Source organism: Acartia tonsa, chromosome 15, assembly GCF_053477335.1.
Source record: "Acartia tonsa isolate MP-2025a chromosome 15, ASM5347733v1, whole genome shotgun sequence".
NCBI classification, from domain to species: Eukaryota; Metazoa; Arthropoda; class Copepoda; order Calanoida; family Acartiidae; genus Acartia; species Acartia tonsa.
In genome coordinates this window covers 14,980,229-15,003,262 of record NC_137274.1, presented here as the reverse complement: position 1 = coordinate 15,003,262, position 23,034 = coordinate 14,980,229, and the positions used below count along the sequence as shown (strand labels likewise).

At 42.5% G+C, this 23,034-nt stretch overlaps 1 protein-coding gene across 1 annotated transcript in view; it reads right to left on the bottom strand.

Annotated features, from left to right (window-relative positions):
• Positions 1-23,034, bottom strand: part of LOC145306933 (uncharacterized) — a 57,425-nt gene that overhangs the window by 5,362 nt on the left and 29,029 nt on the right. The window contains exon 13 of the mRNA XM_080149272.1: positions 678-800. Within this exon, the coding sequence (XP_080005398.1) occupies positions 678-800 (123 nt within the window). The remainder of the gene's footprint in view (positions 1-677; positions 801-23,034) is intronic.

Here is a 23,034-nt window from a genome sequence, read left to right as displayed (position 1 = left end):
TATTAACCAACGAGTGGCTACGCCCCTAGAGGCCTCTGGGGGCACTTAAGGAGGAAGGAGTTGAATCCCCAAACCTTTTTTTAATTTAGAATTTTTTTCTTAAATGTACAAAAAATTTGGTGGGGGGAAGGTCGACCCCCCCCCCCCCAACCTCATGTTTTATTTTAGTTTTTAAACAAATTTAATTAAAGTCTTTTTTTTGGGGATGGTTAAATTTTACTAGAGGCGATTTCTCTTGGGAGGAAGGTGGTACCCTCCCCCAAAATAGTTATAAACCTTCCTGGGACCTGTAAGAAGCTATCCTGTTAAGGAGAACCCGAACGGTTTAGCAGTTAGTGAGATTCTTTGTTACAGACAAACAAACAAACATCCTTTTACTTTATTATAAGGATTTCAAAGCAATGTCAATCTAAATGGTAAAAAAGAGCAAAAACTACCACTTTTAAAAATAAGTTTAAAGCCTAAAATTATTTTATCTCAATATTTGAATGCCAGGCTGGCTCTAATTGCCAAAATAGTAAACAAAAATAATGAAAAATCATAGACTTTTATTTTACACATAGAAAATGAGTCTAACAATTTCAGAGAGTGGAAAGGCCATCCCCAACTCCTTAATATTTAAAAGTTTTGATTTAGCCCTAAAAAATAATAATATGAATAATACATTTTTTACTAACCTTTCACATATTGCCATTGATTACTTGTCTTGATGCTTGCCAGGTCTCCTCCAGCTCTCTGACATTCTGCTCTACTATCTGTCCAGCTTCTTCCTCTATCTGTTAACACTTTGTAACACATTCCTATACAAAGATTAAATGGTTGTATGTTCATATTTCATTGGGTACATTCTATAGATATTTCTATTAGAAAATAGTTGAAGATTAAAAAATTACAATAATACATTTATGATTCATAATCAGAAAGCATAAAAGTGTTATTTAAAAAAAAGGGTTTAGCAGCTAAGATGGATCTTGTAGCATCTATGGAGAAGATTTAGCTAAACTCAACAATCATACTCTTTTTTTGTAACCATGTATAATTTTTATGAAAAATTACTATGTTTAACTTTTAGAACCCATATTTCTTAGGAAATATAGGTGATAAATGATGCTTCATATAAATTTTCTCCATAAATGGGGAAAAATTCAAAATCGACGTTATAGAAACTGTATAATATATTTGAGCAATTTCAATTCAGTTTCCTATATCAGTTATAGGATAGGTTTTTAATATTTTTACTTTGCTTAAATATTCTATATCCATTGGTAAAACAGAATAAAAACATTTGATTTATTAATTTTATAGAAGCAAAGCTACTCAACACTGCGAACCAAAAATAGGCAAATCTGAATTTTCAGAACAGTAGCTTTATTATTCATTTAGGATGATTTTACTATCAATATAAAATGTAGATTATCTTTTGGTTAAATATTTTTACTGTTAATTTTTTTATTAACCCTTACAGATCGGGCCCCAATTCCTACCTCAATAGACCGGGGGGGGGGGGGTGGCCTGGGGGGCTTATTTGATGACCCCCCCTCTATCTCGGCTCCTGTTACAGTTAGAGACATAAGAAATTTTTCTGGTGGTTCATGTGCATATTTAGAGAAAATTACTTTTTCTAGTCATAGCGGTCAGACCGCTCCTTAGCCGCTTTTTAGCGGCCAGCCGCTATATATTAAAACAGCTGTAGAGTGGCCAATTTTAAAGCTAGGATCACCAAATTTTAGGTGGAACTTTTATTTTTTATAGCGGTCAAAGGGTCATAACACCACTATTCTTAGATGTTCATTGATATCCCAGTATTAACTAAAAAAAATTTTAGGTCTCTATCTTATACACAAAAGTCATAATGAAGAAATTAAGATTTATTTAGAATTTTTTCAATTTGACCTCCCCCCCCCCCCCCCCCCCGATCTGTAAGGGTTAATTGCACCAATGAAGCACAAGATCTCAAAAACAGCATTTGGGGGAAATACTGGTGAACCTAATAGATATGCAAATCCAAAGAAAATCAATGGGAAAACGTTTATTTTGTACTTTTCTTCTCTTTTAAAGATTGATTGTGATAAAATAACATTTTTTTAACGGATTTATGCATTAATTATTATGAAATATAGTATATGGCAAAAATAATAATTTTTCTAAATAAGAAATATTTGAAAAAAAAGAAATTCTATCCCTATCACTTTAGAGCACAGCTGCTGACCCCCAGTCTTATGGATGAAGCTAAATACATGTTAAAGATTTAAATTACCCTAAAAAGTATACAAAAATGTTTTTTAATGTAGTAAAAATCCATTTTAAAATCACTGGTGGTGATGGTGAGCCAAATGTGCATGCCCATGATGACAACTTATACATTGAACTATGGTCCATTTTTTGTAGTCATAGCAGCCTCCAGCTAAGCAGTATTAAAAAAAATAAAAAAATGCAATTTTAATTACTCCAATTCATAAGGTAAATACTGCAGTTTTTAGATGATGGTTATATTTCTTGTCAGGAGGCTGGTATGACTACAAAAAATGGTACATAGCTTAATAGACAAGCTGTTGTAATGGTCAAACACCTGGCATGGAACAAGGGATCAACTTGTCTTAGGTGTTGGAAGGGTAGACCTCCCTACTCGGGGTAATAGCCAATTAAGGCTAAGGGAAGCACCTAGTACTAAAAACTACAATATAATGATATGTTTTTAAATCTTTAACACTTTTACTATAAATCTATTAAACGTTCAAATTCAAAAAGCTAAGGGATTAATTGATCTGTCCCTAAATCATAATATTTCAGTTTACCAAAGAGCTCAAGATTAAATAAACTTTCATTGTGCTATCCTTTGTGCTATGAAAATTTGTAAAACTAAGCAGTGCAATGAAAGCACTGTGGAAGATGAATTATTATCCCCCAAGCATAACATGTAAGTTTACCAAACGGCTTAAACCAACTTACATTGTTCTTTACCTCCTAATAAGAAAATCTTCATAACCAAGTGAACAAATCAAAAATAAATCATTCTGTCCCCCAAATAACAATATTTCAGTTTACCAAAGGACTTTAAATTAAACATGAAAATTCTTTGTAAACCAAGTGATGCCGGGATAGCAAAATAAAAATAAATCACAATATGACAATTTATAAGAGCTTTAGATCAAATTAACTTTCATTGTATTAAAGTTCCTGTAAATATGAAAATTCTTCGTAAAGAGATGCAGGGATAACAGAATGAGAGGTTTGAATTAACTTTCATTGTTTTATCCCTCCTTATAAAATCATTGATTGTAATTCTCAGGAATGCTATTAACAAGAACTCTCACAGAAAGGACATTAGATCTTGTCCATGAGTCCATGAGTCAGAATTCCTGAATCTGACATAACAGCAGTACATGAACTAAAAAACAACTCTGTCCTGCTAAAAATATGGAACAGAAAAAATGGGTCAGCCTATTTTGATTTGGTTTCCGCTGTGAAAAGAGGAGGAGTAAAGAAGTCAGATATGCCGAAAAATGGAGGCGGGGATATGTGTGGGGAGGGGGTCAAGAAGGAGGGGGATGGGGACAAGAAGGATTGTGAGGGGGACAAGAAGGAGGGGGAGGATATGAGCAACAAATCCGACTCTACACTTCCGGGACAAAAGGTAAAATCAAACATTCCTAGGCAAAGATTCTTCATAAACTTTTAACTAACAAAAAATCGTTACAAGATTTTAGGTCATATCAAAATTCTGAAGAAAAAAGGCATCATTCACAAATTTGATACAAACCAAAATGGTGACATTAACATGACTGTCAAAGAAGGAGAAAAACCTGTATGGTTAACTTATTATCCTAAAAGTGAAAATTCATTTACTTACACTGTAAGTGATATCGACAGCTATCTGCCTAACCATGTTGGTGTTAAATCTGATATAAAGCCAAAATATGTGAAAAAGAATTAAATAGAATCTCATTTAAAAATCATTCTCTGATATCAAATCTAATATATGTTTAAACTAACGTCACCACTCTACACATTATCTCTATTGTATGTCACTAATCTTTTACTATATGCTAATCAAGTTTACTATTTTGGGGTTAAATAAATAGTAAAACTTATCAAATTAATTTTCCAAATTGGCAATTTTTAACAGTAAAATTTAAACTTATCTGTTATTATAAGGCTTCGATGAAGATATAGAACTAATTTCAAGTAATGGTCAGAATGAGCTTATATTAAATAGAGATTTTGGGCACAGCTGTAAGTATGTTGATCAAAATGAATTTAAATCGCTAGTTAGTAATAAAAGTGAACAATTTTCCGTTTTAAGCTTAAATATTCGTAGTATTTTAAATAAATCAAATGATTTTAGAGAATTGATAGAGGAAACCAAAAACCAAGACTTTAATTTTTCTTGTTTATGTGTTCAGGAGACGTGGGGAATTAAAAATAAAGATTTAGTCTGTCTAAATAATTATAATCTAATCTCAAAAGACAGGGAAGAAAAGAAAGGAGGGGGGTTTGGCTATTTATTTATCTAACTTAAAAAAACTATGAAATTATTAAAGAATTATCGTGCTTTTCTGGTAAGCCGAGCGTTCTCGGCCCACGGGGTAACGAGTTCGGATTCAACGAGCCCTAGCCTTTAAGTATTCTACCAAACAAACAAGCAGGATTCAATCATACAGAAATTATATATTTAACTGAATAATATTTACAAGTTATGTTTACTATATATATACAACAAAATATGACAATGGTTAGGTTTGAAGGGGGTGTGGGGCGCTAGGGCTTAGCGCCCGACGGTAGACAGGCTGTGGGGGCAGCGGTGGTAAAAGGGGAGGCAACGCCTCCCGATTATATAAGCGCGTGAGGGACTCGTGATAGTTGCATGTTTGAGTCCCCTCCCCACATTTAGGCAGGCTAGTTTGACCGCTGGGTGCGGGGTCAACAGCGGTCATGAGATGGATGGTGATATAATAGGATTAGTGCGGGGGGTTTGTTATCATAAGTCGCAGCGAAGCAACTCTGTAAACGGCCTGTCCGTCTGGGTGTCGTATTACCACAACCTCCCCTTCAAGGGTTGCGTGGCTCCTGAGCCACCAGGCCTTGAACCTGGGGATACGACAGCCTATGCCTGCGCCGGACAGGCAGTTCTTGGGGCACAGCTCGATGGAGGACAGCTCGGGCTACACAGGCTCCCTGGGACACTCGTTGCTCGGTCTGACTGTGGTTGGTGATCAGCATTGTCAGCTCCTGGTTGGCTTCTAGGCGTGGGTTGGCGACGGCCAAGCCTCGCCGCTGGAAATTTTGCCTCGTCTGCAGGATCAGTTCTGTCGCGGCTGGTAGCTGGACACGGAGGCCTAGGCAGACTCTGGTGGTTCCTAGGGGTGGAATGGTGATGGCAAAGGGTGCATAGAACTCCATGGGGGTGCCTGCTTGATTCAGGTTGCTGGGTCTCCTAGCTCCTACCCGGATGGGGATGGCTGTCATCAGCAGGGGGCACATGGCTTCTTCTTCTTCTTCTGGGGCGGCCTCTTCCATCGCAGTGGCTGGCTCTTCTCCTACAGGCTCGCTGCTGGCTGGCAGGTTCTCCATGTCCGCGTCAGGGTTCCAGATGGCATCTCTGAGTGGCTCTGGAGCGCGCGGCGGCGGCGGTGGTTCGTTGGGCTGCTCCTGCAGGTTCTCCTCCACTGGGTCACGATCTTGGCCGCTAGGCTGTGGGGCGGCTGCGGCTGGCTGGTGCACTGGGAGCTCTCCTGGGTTGCTAGCTGCGGGCGCCGCCGCTCCAACTGGCAGCTCGGTGGCATCCTCGTCGCCGTCCATGTCAACTTGGATGTCTTCTGGGATCTGGTGGGCAGTCACATCTCCAGTGTATTTGCGCAGTCGGCCTACATGCGCGGTAACTTCTGAGATCCTGGCTACGGGAGAGGCAGGTTTAATGACATAATGGACTTCTGTAGCTTTCCTCACTACTTTCCAGGGGCCAGTCCATCTCTTGGTAATCTTGGCTGCCTTCCCTGGCACCAGGCGGGGGGCCAGGTACCAGACCAAGTCTCCAACCTCATACTTGGCCGTGCCTTCGTAAGCTGCCGCGCTCCTCCTGATGGCTCCCTCCTCCTTCTGCTGGATGGCATCATACACTGCATAGTAGCGCTGCAAGAGAGCTTGGACGTTGGCTGGAACTGAAGCATATTCGGTCTCTGGCAGCCGTAGCACCATGTCCACCGGAAGTTTGGCCTCTCTCCCAAAGAAGGCCAGGAACGGGGTCACGCCAGTGGATCTGCAGGCCTTGGTGTTGTAGGCAAAGGCGATGGCAGGCAGGTGTGGCTCCCAGTTGTTATCGTCTCTGTCTAGGAACAGGCGCATGCCTGTGTTGAGCGTCCTATGAAACCTCTCCACTCGGTTGGACTGCGGGTTGTAGGGTGGTGGATGTGTCAGGCCAATCTCAAGCCTGGAGGCCAGTTCCTGGAATACCTGGCCGGTAAATTCCATTCCATTGTCGGAATGGATCTTCAGGGGGCATCCGAACGTGGCCAGGTGGCGGTGCAACAGGGCTTCAGCCACCGTGAGGGTGCGCTTGTTGGGGATGGCGTAGAGGCTGACAAACCGGCTGAATCCATCTTGGCAGGTGAGGATGTAGCGGTTCCCAGCTGGGGTCTCTGGCAGTGGCCCCACCAGGTCGATGAATAGGACTTGCTGTGGATACCCCTGGCGGGAGGGCACGTGGATCCCCTGCTTCAGCCTCTCCTTGGTAACTTTCTGGACACACTCAGGGCAGGTTTGTACCATCAGGCGGACGTCACGGGCCAGGTTGGGCCACCAGAAGTGCATGGCAACGCGGGCGATAGTTGCGTCCATCCCAAAGTGCCCAGCCATGGGGGTCCCATGGGCTAGAAAGAACGCGTCCTGCTGGAGGGCCGAAGGCAGCAGGTATCTTGTCCTCTCTCCTGTCAGAGTCTGGTCAGTGGTGGTGAGGCAGCCGTGCTCGTCAAGCCCCAGGGCTGGGAAGCGGCTGGCGTACTGCTGCTCGTCTCGTTCCTTGCCACGCAGCTCAGCCTTGGTTGGGGCTTTGCCATCAGCCACCCATTGGCGGACACGGAGCAGGAGGGGGTCCTGTGTCTGGGCCTCCAATACTCTAGCTGAATCCAGTCGGGCGGCAGGAGGCCGGCTAGCTGCGGCCTCCCCTAGCTGGCAAAGGTTGTGGATATACTCAGCCTGCTCTGCTAATTCTTCGGCGCTAGCCGTTGGCATGTTGTCATCTTCCCGGCGGCTGAGGGCGTCAGCGTTGGTATTCTGGGTGCCAGGCCTGTGGCAGACGGTAAAGTCTAAGGCCGCTAGCTCCTCCTGCCAGCGGGCCACCATTCCTGTGGATGTGTTCAGTGATTTCATCTGTAGCAGGGCAGAGGAATCAGTGTCGATCTGGAAGCTGCGGTAGGACAAGATGCCGTGGAATTTTCGGATCCCATACATGATGGCGGCCATCTCTCCCTTCCAGGACGGGTAGCGCGTCTCAGGGTCGGTTGTCTTGCGCCCCACGGCGGCAATCAGCCTCTCCTTGCCCTCCTGGCATTGACTCAGTATGGCAGAGATGGCGCGGCTGCTGAAATCTGTGGTGAGCTGGAACACCGCTGGCAAATCAAACCTGGGCGGCGCTCGGATGGGGGCCTTGCGGAACTTGTCCTTGAGTTGCAGCAGCTGGGCTTCCATCTCAGGCGTCCAGGTTAGGGCCTTGGCCGTCTTCTGCCGATTCATCTCATAGGTGAGGTCTGCATACTCTGGGATGAACAGGCGGTAGTATCCAAAGAACCCCAGCAACGCCAGCAAATCCTTGGGGGTGCTAGGGGCTGGCCAGTCCAAGATACGGTCAATATAGTCCTCTTGCATGGCTATCCCCTCACGGCTGAGGGTGTGGCCCAGGTAATCCACCTTGGATCGGAACAACTTGGTCTTGGCTGGCTTGAGGCGGATCCCTCCCCTACGGTGGGCTTCCAAGACCTCTCGGAGCCTGGCCAGGTGGGCCCAGGTATCCTGGTGGAAGGTCAGGACGTCGTCAAGGTATGACTGGAGGTTGGCTGTGCCTAGTGGGTTTAGGACCCCTGCAATAAACCTGGAATAGACAGACGGTGCCGTAGCCAGGCCAAAGGGCATCCTTTTCCATTGATACAAGCCCCTGGGGGTGGTGAAGGCGGTGCAGGGCCGGCTGTCCTCGGACACACGGATGGTGTAGTATGCGGCCACCGCGTCTAGAGCACTGTAGACACGGTGCCCGCCAGCTCGTTCCACCAACTGCTGGATCCTAGGCAGGGGGTAGCTGTCCAGCTCCAGACACTTGTTGAGGGCTCTGTAGTCAACGGCCCAGCGGGTGCTCCCGTCCTTCTTCTTGATGGGCACCAGGGGGCTGCTCCAGGCGGAGTCTGACGGCTCTATAACTCCCTCCTGTAGCCAGGTGTCCAGTTGTTTCTCCAGTTCAGCCTCTTGCCGCGGGTTCAGATCCCTAAATCTCTGGCGGATCGGCTGGGTCCCTGGCTTGAGGCGCAGCTGCAACTCAACCACATCTGTGCAGCCGGGGGTAGAATTGGAGAAGACGTCCCTGTACTCTGACAACATAGTCCAGACCTCCTTCTTGAGCAAGGGGTCCTTGCGTAGGAACTCATTGTCTTCCATCTCCAGGGCCTCCCACAACTCCTGCATGTCTATAGGCTCAGCAGGTTCTTGGAACGAGTGGAGACGCGGGGGAGGCGTATCAGAGACCTCTAAAATGTCAGGTTTGACCAGCTCCCCTGCCACTGGGAGGCCAGCATCCAGCAAGAGGGGCACCTCCCCCTCATTGACCACCAGTACTCTAAACACAGTGGCAGAGCCAGGCCTGTGGGCATACAGGCCCTCTGGAATAACAAGATCCTCCCCAAACCTCTGTTCTGGGGCAGCTAGTTGAATGGCATCCTTGGTGCGATGGCCTACTAGCTCAACAGGGACCGCCATAACCCCGCGGCCAGGCAGGACCACCCGCTTGGCTGTGCGGAGCTGGGGTGGCTGGCCATCAGTTGGAGTGACAGCGCTTAGCCTATACGTGGCTGGTGCGGGGTCAGCTTTGGCTCCGGGACCCACCGGCCGCGACTTGACGGGCTCGGCTTCTGGAGGGGCTGACGTGTCGGAGCCAGGTGTGGCTCCGGGGGCGTCCGGCCACGATTTGACGGGCTCGGCGCTGGGAGAGGCCAAAGTGCTGGGTCCAGCTTTGGCTCCGTGGGCGTCCGGCCGCGACTTGACGGGCACGGCGCCGGGAGAGGCTGGGGCCTGAGAGTTGAGTGTGGCTCCGGGTACATCAGACCGCGACTTGACGGGTCTGGACTCGGGCTTGGCTGGTGGACTGGCTGGAGGTCCCAGGTAGAGGGGGCCAGGTGGACACGGCTGGCCGTTGATAAAGGTGTCGGCGGAGAAGATTGGTTCTGGAGGGCTGGCAATCTCAGGAAACGTTGTTGGCAGGCTCTCCCTTGGCACCTTGGGCACTGGGGGCAACCCCATGGCTAGCAGGTTAGCTCCCTTGTGTGCGTTGAGCTCAGCGTCCACCCAGTGTGTGCCTTTCTCAACCACACGCGGCTGCTCAGGCAGGGGGCCTGGCAGAGGCCCCTCATAGCTTAGCTCTCTCTCGGCTGTCTCCCGGTCAATGGGGACGCCACGGAGTGGGATAAACTCCCCACGCACCCACAAGCAAGGTGGTTGCATGTCGAAACAGAGCCTAGTTCCAAACTCCTTGAGAAAATACCCTCCTAGGTTCAGAGGGTGTGAGAGATTCCGGACCACAGTCACGTGGTATAGATGGAGTATAAGAGTGTGTGAGACTGCCATATATAACTCTTTTAATTTTCCGATTACCTGGAGGGGCTGGCCTTCCTCATTAGCAGTCAGGATCTGGGTATTGTCCGGAATCAACATGCGTTGCACTCCCATTGCGTGCATGAGGTGCTCAGAAATTACAGCAGACCCTGGTACACGGTTGCCAGAATCAATCATGGCATCAACCTGTACATGCTGGGCAGGGTCAGGAGTAGGAAACCTCACCCTGACATGGCAGGGGAAGTGGAGGTCCTGTCCTTGAGACAAGGGGGCCTCTCGTTCGGCTGGGGTTGGCAGAAACTTTGGTGGTGGCCGCACCGCAGCTATGGTGGTATCGCTTACCATGGTGGCTTAGACTGTAGCTTCGAATCACTAGAGCTTATTAATTATCACTTGGTCAACAATTTTATATTTATTTTTATCACTTGGTTGACATTTATACACACTTATGTGTTGTTATCACTAGGAGCTCTAGGTGTGATTCTGGAAGCACTGGCAGCAGGAAATGTCCGTCCTGCAAGGTTCAGAGGGGTGACGGCGGTAGGGAATGACCCGTCCTACAGCGCCGCTGGTTCGAATCCCGAAAATGGCGGCAGGGAATGGCCCGTCCTGCAGCGCCTCGGGTTCGAATCCTGGGAGGCAGCGGCAGGGAATGTCCCGTCCTGCCGTGCCTGTGGCTCAAAATCTGCTATCCGTCGCAGTGGTAGGGCTTACTTGTGTGCTGAAGCTTCGCAGCCACACATTGCCTTCTTAGGGAGACCAGCACCCAGCTGTCTGTCTCGTAGGTTTGGCCTGGGTGTCCTGGGGCTTGTCCCAGCTACACTTGCCAATTTAGACTCAGTTCTGTAGCCGTCTGAGCTAAATTATCCGATTGCCGTGGCTGCGCACCTAGCGCTACTCCTACACGACACGGAAAAAGCGTCTTAACTGGCGCTTTTAGCAGGCTAAATCTGCTTGCCGTAGGCCAGAGGCCCACATATTGCGTTCAAAATGATGGAAATTCGACCTAAAAAGGCCGTCTCACGGGTCAGTTGGCGGCTGATTGTCCCCTTACTTGCCAAAGGGTCCAATCAGAGGTAGAATAGGCTAGTTTCTGTAAGGCTCGATTGAAACACGCTGACACCAAGTTCTGGTAAGCCGAGCGTTCTCGGCCCACAGGGTAACGAGTTCGGATTCAACGAGCCCTAGCCTTTAAGTATTCTACCAAACAAACAAGCAGGATTCAATCATACAGAAATTATATATTTAACTGAATAATATTTACAAGTTATGTTTACTATATATATACAACAAAATATGACAATGGTTAGGTTTGAAGGGGGTGTGGGGCGCTAGGGCTTAGCGCCCGACGGTAGACAGGCTGTGGGGGCAGCGGTGGTAAAAGGGGAGGCAACGCCTCCCGATTATATAAGCGCGTGAGGGACTCGTGATAGTTGCATGTTTGAGTCCCCTCCCCACATTTAGGCAGGCTAGTTTGACCGCTGGGTGCGGGGTCAACAGCGGTCATGAGATGGATGGTGATATAATAGGATTAGTGCGGGGGGTTTGTTATCATAAGTCGCAGCGAAGCAACTCTGTAAACGGCCTGTCCGTCTGGGTGTCGTATTACCACACTTTAATGACAATTTTGAATCTCTAATAATTAAAGTTTACATTTCAAAAAACAAGTTTAAGATAATCACAAATATTTATAGAATACCAAATAGCAATATACAATTTTTTTCTGATTGGCTTAACACAACTCTAACATCTCTGAAAATTATGAATGCAGAAGAAATAATTCTTTGCTCTGACTTAAATATTAATCTGCTTAAATATAATGAACATTCTCCAACCAACGACTTTTTAAATATGTTAATCTCTCATTCATTTTTACCAGTTATTACATTACCTAGCAGAATTACACCAACAAGTGCCACTTTGATTGATAATATTTTCACAAATAAAAGGATGGATAATTACAATGCTGGACTTATTTATTCAAGCATATCTGACCATCTCCTAATATTTTACTTAAATGTAAGTAATCCTAAGCAAAACAAAGATTCTTCTTTACAAAAAAGAAATATGTCTAATGAAAATACTGAAATATTTAAGCAATCCTTATCATCTTTTGATTGGTCTGACATAACTACAGATTCTAGTCCAGAGAGTGCTTTTGAAAACTTTTCTAATGTTATCAACAAAAACTTTGAAAAATGTTTCCCTTTTAAAACTATAAAACCCAACAAAAGAGTTATCCCCCAAAATCCCTGGATGTCACCAGATTTACTAAACCTAAGAAAGAAAAAGGAAATGTTATTAAAGGGAGTGTGAACGTAAAAATTTCTCATCTGATTATCAAATCTTAACATTTACTAAGCACATTTCACTACACTGATCAACCAAAAACGTCCTATTAACAAAAATATCCAGGAATAATGCCTTGATTTTATGGTATTTAGAGAGGAAAAAAGGAAAAAACAGGGAAAATCTGAACGTTTTTGATTCTTATAATGTTTGTAGGGATATTTAACTTGTCATATATAGTTGAAACAATTTACTTACTGTTAAGGATTTATTTTATGCTATAAAATTGCCAATTAGTTTTTTTTATAACGTAGTAATTAGGTAATAAAGACATATTTTAAATTCGTATTATTGACAAAAAAATACCTCACTGTCTACAAAGGGTTGAATCTCATAGGTTATTTAAAATAATAATATCCTTTTTTATTGTGTTGGACAATAAATAACCCACTTTGGAGAATTAGTTTACACTTTTATCAGACTGTTTATAAAGAAATATTGCGTCTTTATTATTTACAAATTTGTAATTAAAGGTGGGCGAGAGATGGGCCATCTAAAATTAATTGGATAATAATAAAAAACCTGTTTCTGGCTTTGTTATTGTATTTGGTTTTCAATAAAAAATATTGCTTATTTTATCAATTTCTAAGTAACTATGCATTGGTTTAAAGCAAGGATTATGTTAAAAGTCAGCTTAACTGTTAGGAAAAATCTAGAACTATGTGAAAAAGTTTAATTTTAGCTATAATGGGAGAAAAAATCAATTTAATGGACATTTTATATAATACGGAAAATTTCTTCCTTTCCCTGTACCTTATAAAAATCGTCGGAAAAAGCCGTTTTTTAAGCAAACAAAAGCGCGTTTTGCTTTATCTGTGAGATATTATGAATAAGATAATGTTAAGATTTGATATTAAGATGAGAAAAATTTACGTTCACAGTCCCTTTAAGAAAAAAATTTAAGGATAAAACCGTTGATAGCAATAGAAAATTTGTCATTGCAAATAATATTTATAAATCTGCAGTTAGGAAAGCCAAAAGAGAGTACTATTTTTCTAAATTCAATGAATTTTCGTCTAACATGAAAAAAACTTGGTCTACAATTAATCAACTCATTAACAAGAATAAAAAAACGCATTATATCCCAAATCTTTTTACTGATGATAACAGATCTTATGAAAACTTTCAAGATATTTGTGAAGGTTTTAACAATTTTTTTATTAATGTTGGTCCCAGACTAGCGGATGAAATTCCATTTTGCGAAAATGATTTTAATGACTACCTTGGGGTTCCAGTCAATGGAAATTTTGTGTTTCAAAAAATCACCCCTCAAATAATTTTTTCTACTCTCAATAAGCTAAAACCTAAACTAAGTTGTGGGCCTGACAATATTTCTACTAAACTTTTAAAAGAAATTATGCTAAGTATTATAGAGCCTGTTGTACACCTATTTAATCTATCTTTTAAACATGGCTTTGTCCCAAACAGTTATAAATGCGCTAAAATTTTGCCAATCTTTAAATCAGGAAGGAATAATTCATTTGATAACTATAGACCTATTAGTATTTTAAATGCCTTTTCTAAGCTTCTGGAAAAAATAGTTGCCTGTCAAATGTTTAAATACTTAAATAAGTTCAATATTGTTTATAAACATCAGTATGGATTTAGACCCAAGCACAACACAACCCAGCCCTTAATTCAACTATTGAATAAAATATACCAAGGTCTTGATTTTCAAACACCAGAATACACACTGGGATGCTTCATTGACTTTAAAAAGGCATTTGATACTTGCAATGTCCAAATCCTTTTAAACAAACTAAATCATTATGGTTTTAAAGGTTTATCAAATAAATGGTCCCATTCTTATTTAAATAATCGTTCTCAATATGTAGAAATTAATGGTATCAAATCATCTATTCAAAACATAACCCATGGAGTCCCACAGGGAAGTGTTCTTGGTCCTATACTGTTTTTATTATATATAAATGACTTGCCTAATGCAATTGATATATTTTCCTCACTTTTTGCTGATGACACAATTTTTGCACTTAGTGATAGCAATTTAAAAAGATTAGAGGAGAGGGTAAACATTTAACTAGAAAAAGCTAAACTTTGGTTTCAAGCAAATAAACTTTCACTTAATGTTGCCAAAACTAAGTTTATGGTTTTTAGAACCAAACAAATGCAGTGTGTTAAAGATTCATTAGACATAAAAATTGGTGGTGAAAAAATTGAAAGAATCGGGAATGATTGAAATATTAAATCTTTTAAATTTGTAGGTGTTCATTTAGATGAGTTTATAACATGGGAACACCATATAAACTCAGTTATTAACAAAGTATCTAGTGCTAATTTTGTATTAAATCAATTGAAAAAGTTTGTACCCACTAAAATTCGTAAATCTATATATAATTCCCTTGTAAAATCGCACTTGGAATTTTCTATTATAACATGGGGTAATGCTAAATGTGAGGGAATGAATAGATTATTATTAAAACAAAATCAAGCTGTGAGATATGTCGCTAATGCAAAGTACAATGCTCATGTAGATCCATTACTTGAAAAGCTTGAGTTACTTAAACTTGAAGATATTAAGATAGTTAATATAGGTAGCTTTGTAAAAAGTTTCCTTGCAGGACAAATGCCAGACTCATTCAATAATATTTTTGAACTAATGTTATCAAACAGAGTAATGAAATTAAAAGTACCTTTACCTAAACATAAAGCCTTAGAAACTTTCCCCAATGTCTGCTTTGTTAAAACATGGAACAATCTAGACACTGCTATAAGGTGTGCTAAAACTAAAAATACCACTAAAAATCTCATTAAAAAGAAATCATTAGATAAGTACAAGAGTATAAGCAAAAATGTTTTGTCTGTAAAAATAATTAAAATCTGCCTAAATTTGTTGTAAAATTTTTAACAACTCTCTAACCCCATTGTATCATAGTGTAAATACCATTGCTAATACCATACTATCTATTTATTTATTTGTTCTGTTTAAACCTATTTATATGTTATATGTATATATCCAATATGACTATCTTATTAAAATTCGATGTAGCTAGAAACCTTATAAAATCTTTTTGAATATGTTTGTCATGAACTGGTATTTTCAGCTTATGCAACGGCCAACCCAGGTTATGAAAGTACCAAACTATGCATAAAAATATGTGAATGTGTGTAATAATTTTATTATTATTATTTTGTATGCTTATGTTGAAATACATATCTATCTATCTATTAAGTCTCATTACATTGATTACATTTAAAGCATTTTTATCATGTCTATAACTTTAAGATCATTGTTACACAACAACTACTGGAATGATTTTGGATTGGTCAACGGATTTGAATTTGTCTCAGCCAAGACATAATTTTAGACAACCGGGGACGACCAAATCGGTCTAGGACTAGCTGAATGCGATATTTTTTAACTTTACTTCCTTTTTGGGAATTTTTTATCATATACAACTTTAAAATCATCATTAAAGCAACAACCACTGGACCGATTTTGGATTGCTCAACGGATATGAATTTGTCACGTCCAGCAGATATTTTCAGACACCTTAAAAGCCCAAATTGGCCAAGGAATAGCTGAAAACAATATTTTTAAACTTAACTTTCTTAATCGGCTGAAATACGGGCGGCCAATAATGGGAATGGCTTGCTAATACTGGTCCAAATAGTTTATACTTTTTAGGGAAGGTTTATAAATGTCTTAGGGGTAGTTTTAGGCTTTGTTCTCATCTGACTTTCCTAGAGAATAAGGATCAAACAACTAGTATTCTAATATTATAGCTTCTAAAATCCTTATTTCTGAACTGATTTTTAAAAAATAAAGTTCCAGCTGCATAGTGTAAAACGATTAAAGCAATCCTTATATGTGATGGTTGAATCATAACAAAGATATTACAAACTGCATTAAGGTTCGCAGAGTTAAAAGATTTAATGTTTGTTTAATATGGAGGAAATAAACTTTTCAGATAAATGACAATTAAAATCCTTATTTGAATTATAAAAGGTAATTACTCCAATTACTTCCAAATGTTTCATTGATTTTAGAGAAGATTGACTGCACTTACTATTGAGGTTTAGGAATTAACTGTTGCATTCACAAATTAGATTTTTTGGCCTTATAATCATGTATATTTACACTATAAGATGAAATGGATGTAAAAATTTGTTTAGTGTATCCAAAGAAAAGATAAACAAAATTAGTTTACCTGTGTTTTCATCCACATATTAATTGCTGCAATACACTAAAATAATATCATATTAAAAATAATAATTTAAAGGAATAAGACAATGGTGGATAAATCAATTAAATCCCCTTGATATACCCTTATGGATTGACTTCCCTCCTCAATCCCTTATATCTTAAGGCATGATAGAAGAGAACTTGAAAGAACTTTTGTAAAGTTGTGCACGATCATATGCAATAGTAAAATGCTGACTAAATTTTTAGATCACACAATTTTTGTAGTTTAGAGAGAATGCATCTTCACATCCTGACAAATTAAAAATCTTACAAGAATAGCTTTTATCTTATGGAGAAATTAAGTAAATGAAATAAAGTAGATAAATCAATTAGGGGGGGGGGAGCACTGGTCGCCGGAAGGGAAAGCAGTTTTTCGAAACAGGCTCTCTGAGATTATTACAGATTTTGATATATACATATATAGACTAATGAAAAATGCAAAAAACAAAATCAAAAGCGTTCCTTCTTGGGAGAAAATGCGGGAAAACGATTTTAGCTCTTTTTAACCTAAAATTCACATTGGCAAGCCTGTAAAAAATATAAACACATTTTAAACATGTCATTGCTCAGCACCTAGAAGTGGTAGAAAAATGCTACACATACCATTGGAAAGCTCATAACCTCTAGTTTTCATATTGGTATATAACGTTTTTGTACTATTAATAGTTTTTGAGCTATCCTCTGAAGAATACACACGTTTTATAAATGCAGTTTTTTTTTAAATTTTAAGTTTAATACTTGTTACACAAACCTTTTTCAAATTATATTACTTAGCACCTAGAAGTTATATAATTATTTTATATGGGTAAAATTGTATATTTTGGGTACTTTCAATTTTAGCTTAATTAAAAATTGTCTTTGAAATGTGTATAGTTTGTAGTAAGGACCAAGGAGGGAGAGGTGGGGGGGGTTTATACACTTATACAAAATGAAATTTAGTATAAAATTTTTGCCCTGTTTGTTTTTGGGCTTGTTGTTATAGTTATTAACCTGATTCTTTTAGTAAATTATGAATAAATCTACCAGTAAAACTTTGAAAATTGAATTTTGGCACTTTTCTTCTAGAGGCTAGTGGGTTAAAACAGCCCACAAAACACTAAAATCTAAGGTCTGAGCTTATTTTAGAGATAACAAGCCATTTTTTTAAATGTGAATCTTTTTTTTTACATAATTAAGCTAAGTAGCCACTAAAGATTTCATTTTGTCACTTTCCTTCTTGCGGTTAGTGGGATATAACACCCCCCACAAAACACTAGATTTTAAGGCTTGAGCTTATTTAATTTTGATCCCCCCCCCCCCCCACCCAAAAAAAACAAATAAACAATGAAACCTGGCCGCGGCACTTTTTTATAATTAGGTTAGTTTAGGTTATAGGGGAAAGTGTTAAGTTTTGGCATTCTATAGGCGTTCAAGTTCGTTGGTTTTACTGTTTGATTTCAGAGCTTCACTTAGAAATAAATTAATTTATTAGTACGGTTAAAATTACGAATTTATCTCCCCCACTTTTTAATATATTATAAAAATAAAAAGCGCGCCTAAATTGGCGCAAAAGTGGATATTAAAGTGGCTGTGAATTTGCAAATAACGTTATATATATAGGTAGATAACTGACAATTGAAGATAAATCTTTAAAAATATTGCCTTAAAAAAAATCACAAATATCTAATTAGATGAAAAAGAATTTTCAAATTTTGTGAACAGTTCAATATCGTTTGTATCATTTTTATCAAAACTGAATAATAAATGCATTAAATACGAACAATGGCAGTGTTTTATAGAGAATTGCATTCATAATAGGTAAAGCATTGTGTGTTTTTTTAAAATGTCATTTAAAAGTAACATACATGACAATAATTTTAATGATAAAAAATGAAAAAAATAAGAATAGCCAATGGTTCAAAATTTAAAATCTATTTTACTGTCACAGGATTTTGAGGAAAAAAAGTCATGACCAATTGGATACCTGGGAGGCTACAGCGCAGACACCCAAAGTGAGAGGCAGAGATCCCCTCTCCTATGTTTATTGTTATATTGATGTGAAAGGCAAATAAATGATTTTATGGCTGGGAAGAACAAACAAATAACAAGACTTGTGATAAGAGGAGAATAGAAGTCAGATGACAATAACAAGATCCCATTAGATTGTAATCAAAAGCCCAGTGCACAACAAATAAACACACCCCAGGAAGGGGAGGGTGTGACCCAGTATCATCTAGCTGAGTAAATACAATAACAGTGACATCTGATAAACACAGGGATTAACCTAGAAGTTAACCCCCCACCCACTACTACTGGCTAAGTTGACCCAATTACCGATACACCCCCATCCTGTCTTGGGTGTTCTACCCCATCTCTTGTTGTGCCCCTTCCCTCTACACACACCCACCTACCATCCGTGGCTGGTGTGGAGCAAGGACCCGGTAGTTGATGCACACTCGGCGAACTATCTGAGCGTATCACGGTGAGTAAAAAATAAGTCAGACAAAAACGGACCAATGAGAGCTCAAGTTGGCCGGGTAGACAGAGATTAAGCTTGTGTGCGCAGAGTATTAGGGCCTAGCTTCAGTCTAGCATTATACTTCAAATCCTCAACAAGCCTACTCAGCCAACTATCAGCTTTACCATTCCTGTGATTTCAAGTCTAAGTTGAGGAGATTGTTATTGAAGGGCCCGACAATGCCTCAGTCCTAGCCACTGTTGTACCCAGTGAATACTTGCATTTTGTAGAATCATTGAACTTTAGTGAATCAAAACCCGTAGTGCTAATTAGCGTTGTGAACCGATAAGACATTAGTAACTAACGTCTACGGGACAGAAGCCTAGCCTGCTTATTTCACCCCTGCCTGTTAGTTCCCTGATGTGATATGAACCCCCTGCAAGCTCCAGGAGGTAACCAGCCCAAGGGGTGGCTCCAGGATGACCAGCAGCCTGCCCCTGTTGAATACAGGAAGTTGATGCTCACCAACCTCCCAGAGTACCAGGGACCTCCCAAACAGAGCTGGAACTCCCATATCTGCCGCCTGGAAATGGCCTGGGCAACCTATTGGGTTCCGGCTCACGACACCATTAATCGCCGGAACGCCCTCCTGCTATCTCTAGCAGGGCAGGCAGCAGAGATGGCCTCTCATCTGTACGGGGAGGCAGGGATGAACCTCACGTACGGGCGGAGTGTGAAATGCTTTTCAGGCCAGCCTACAAATCCCAGACTTTGAAGCAGGCCTTCAAAGATTACAAGCAGCACCTCCACGAATCAATACAAGCCTATGATGACACGGAGCCCATGGAAATTGGTTCCATGGCGCCAGGTCTCCACCAGATGGGCAAGGTTAGGGCCTCAGCTGAAACGACATGATGCAATGGCCGCTGTTTTACGTGCCAGGGCATCGGCCACCATGCCAGAGAGTGTCCTACCCCTCCAGCAGCTAACAAAGGAGGACCATCTGTGCCGCGGCGCTCCCGGAGGAAAGAGGTGTGAGCGCTGCTACTGCACAGGACACACGGCTGCCGAATGCTGAGCCAACTGAGAACAGGCCCAGAGAAAGCGGCAGGAGGCCCAGCAGCAGCAGCCATCTGGCCGATCCAATGCAAATGTGGCTTACCTAGAGGGAAGCATCCAGCCACCACCGCCACCAGCTGCTGTTTCTAGTGCTGCGGCTGCACACGACGCCGTGCTGCAGTTCGGAACGATACCAGCCCGGATCAATATGATGGGTGGCCTTCAGGAACCAGTCAAGCTCACAGGTTTTGGCCTGAACCAGATGAAGCCCAGGCAGGTCCAAGCAGTATGAGCCAAGGAGCCTGCCCCCCTGCATTCATTTGGACTGAACATGATAATTCCCGCCTGGTCGAGCCCCAAGATGCGAGTGGTGACCCCCTTCACCACCAAGAAGATGGGAAAGGTGACATCTGTCACCGTCAGCGATAGGAAGAGCGTGACATCCATCACCCAGCCAGCGATGCCGGAGCCAGGAGCAAACCCCGTCGCCACCACGAGGATGCCTGACCCGCTGGATAAGCCCAGGGATGAGACCACTGGCCGGGAGAGAGGACAGGGATAACGAGCTCTGACGCCAGCCGAGCCCAGAGGGGAGAAGGATGTCCCTGCCAGTGCACAATCCCTGGCAGCCAACGAGCCTGTGTGCCATCCAGCCACCTTGCCAGGTTCTTTGTACCAGCAAGATTACTTTGAATTAATGTGTTTAAAAGCTTGTAAAAGTCAAGAGTCTGTGGGGATTAAAACTTTGGGAAACCAGGACTTTCCTGTGCCTCTCGCACCTGAGTCCCCAGGGCTGGGGAGGGAGGAAACCAAGGGCGTGCCTGTGCCTCCTGCACCTGAGCCCCTTGCCACTGGGCGTGTATTTGAACCAACGCTAGCCACAATAGGGTGGGGGAGGGAACCCCTGGCCCCTAAGGACGCAGTCTCCAACAGGAATGGCGGCAACCCCGTGGTTGCACATTCTATCTCTGAGGTAGGGTTGGGCCGGATACTTTTTTGGCCGGATACCGGATACCGGATATCCGGCTGATTTCAAACGCCGGATATCCGGTAACCGGCCGGATATCCGGCCAACGCCTGATATCCGGCCAACGCCGGATATACGGCAAATATCCGGTTATCCGGCCAAATTACCGGATATCCGGCCGGATAACCGGCCAAATTACCAGATATCAAAGTAGTAAAAAAAAATTTCTTCAGAAATCTTATATAAATTTACATAAAGTTAAACTTATTCAGAAAAAATGTTTTTCTAGCTTCAATAATAAGAAAATTATAGCCATTTAAGATTTTAAAAAGCAGATATTTTTGGTGTAAAGTATAAAAAATTACAGAACCGGATATCCGGCCGGATAGTTTCAATATCCGGTATCCGGCCACACCGGATATCCGGCCCAACCCTACTCTGAGGCTGCACCCTCCGTCCATGTCTATCAGTCACCCATAGGGGAGGGTACAGGGAAGCTGTGAGTGCCTAATACTAACATTCAATGGAAACGGATTGTGAATAGAGAACATCATCCTAGGCCACCTGTGACTGACGACCCAGCTGCCAACACCTCCGGACAACCAGCCGATGCCTAAACAAGAGGAGCCCACACTGGTGGATGGTCCTGTGGTGCTTGTATCACCAGCACCACTACTTACGTCTGGGAGCACCAGGGCCGCGACTGCCCGCTGCAACTGATCCGCAGCATTAGACCCAGCCTAGTGATGGGTGCCTTCCTAGTGGACCATCAAGCCCAGTTCTTCATCAACATGACCAATCCCATCTCCATTGTCAATTGTGACTTCAAAGCGCACTCTACCAACCATCTGGCCCTTTATGTGTCTGCCGACCCGGCTGCCGCCATCCTGACCCAAGTTTTGGCATGGGATGCCAATGTGCCGTTGCAGGCCCAGATTCATGCAGCCTACATCGGACTCACCCTCGAAAGATGCGCTCATCTGCAGCAGATGTAGTGTCCACCAACTGCTGGAAGCTCCAGCAACTCGACCCGGCGCACCCAGTTAGGGTGCAGGGCAGCACCTTCTCCATTTTGCATGGAGATGTCCTGCTCCAGCTCACCAGCTCACAAGAGACACAAATATTTTATCCGGGAGAGCAGCGAGTGCTGGGATAAAGTGCCGGTCGAACCGACAGGATTTGTGACTAAGGTATACAGCACCCACGCTACGAAGATTCCCTGCTCCAACACCTACCCCCTCACGGTGCATGCCGAGGAAGGGTGGATTGAGATGACGCCGGTCCCCAAGAAGAGGCCGCCCCCCCTAGAGACACCCAGACACCTGCTGACTGAGCCCCTGGATGATTTCAGTTCGGGTAGCCTCTACTCTCAGGCCGAACTAGATGACTGGCAACAACTCCTGACGTTTCCGGCCTACAAAGCCGCCATGCTGACTGGCCTGTTGTACGGCAAGGGAGCTGTACGGCTGCCTGAGACCACGGTATCACTGCTTATGACCTGGACAAATTAGAAGAAGATGGTGCCCAGTCACTGGACCTTTGGGCTGGGTTCCGCCGAGCCATCCATGGATGGGGAGATGGCGCAGCAATCCTGTGCCTGCTACTGCTCATCCTCAAGTTATTGGGGGACTCGCTATCATCTCCCCGGCTGCCGGCCAAGGAGGCCTTTGGGCGGCACTGAATTCTGTGCCATAGGTATTCCTCTATCACCCAGTGCTCTACCGCAAAGCGCTAGCCAGAGCCAAGGCCAGGCGGCCTCGGTCCAAAGACTTCTCAATAGACTGCTGGGACCCAATCCCCATCGCCATTTACGTATTAGGTGTAATTATCACAAAGCAAGCATGTCATCTATCTAATTATCTATCTATCCAATAATTTTTTCATCTTTCTCTTTATCAATATACCAAATATCTATGAATCTATCTGTCTGGTTGTCTATCTATTTTTCTGCCTCCCATTATCTAAATATTTATATATCTATCGATCCATTGAATTATCTATCAGACATTCTCTCTATCTTTCTAAACCAACAACTGAAGCTTAACCCTTTAAAGTCAGGACTCTTTCCACAACTTAATTGGTCATGGGGGGCATTGACCACCTCCTTCATATTATAGTAACTTAACATTTAAGCTAGAGGTCTAAAAAGTTTTGTGTGTCTCCACTGTTTGATAAAGAATTTATGACTATTTGTCAATCAAAGTAATA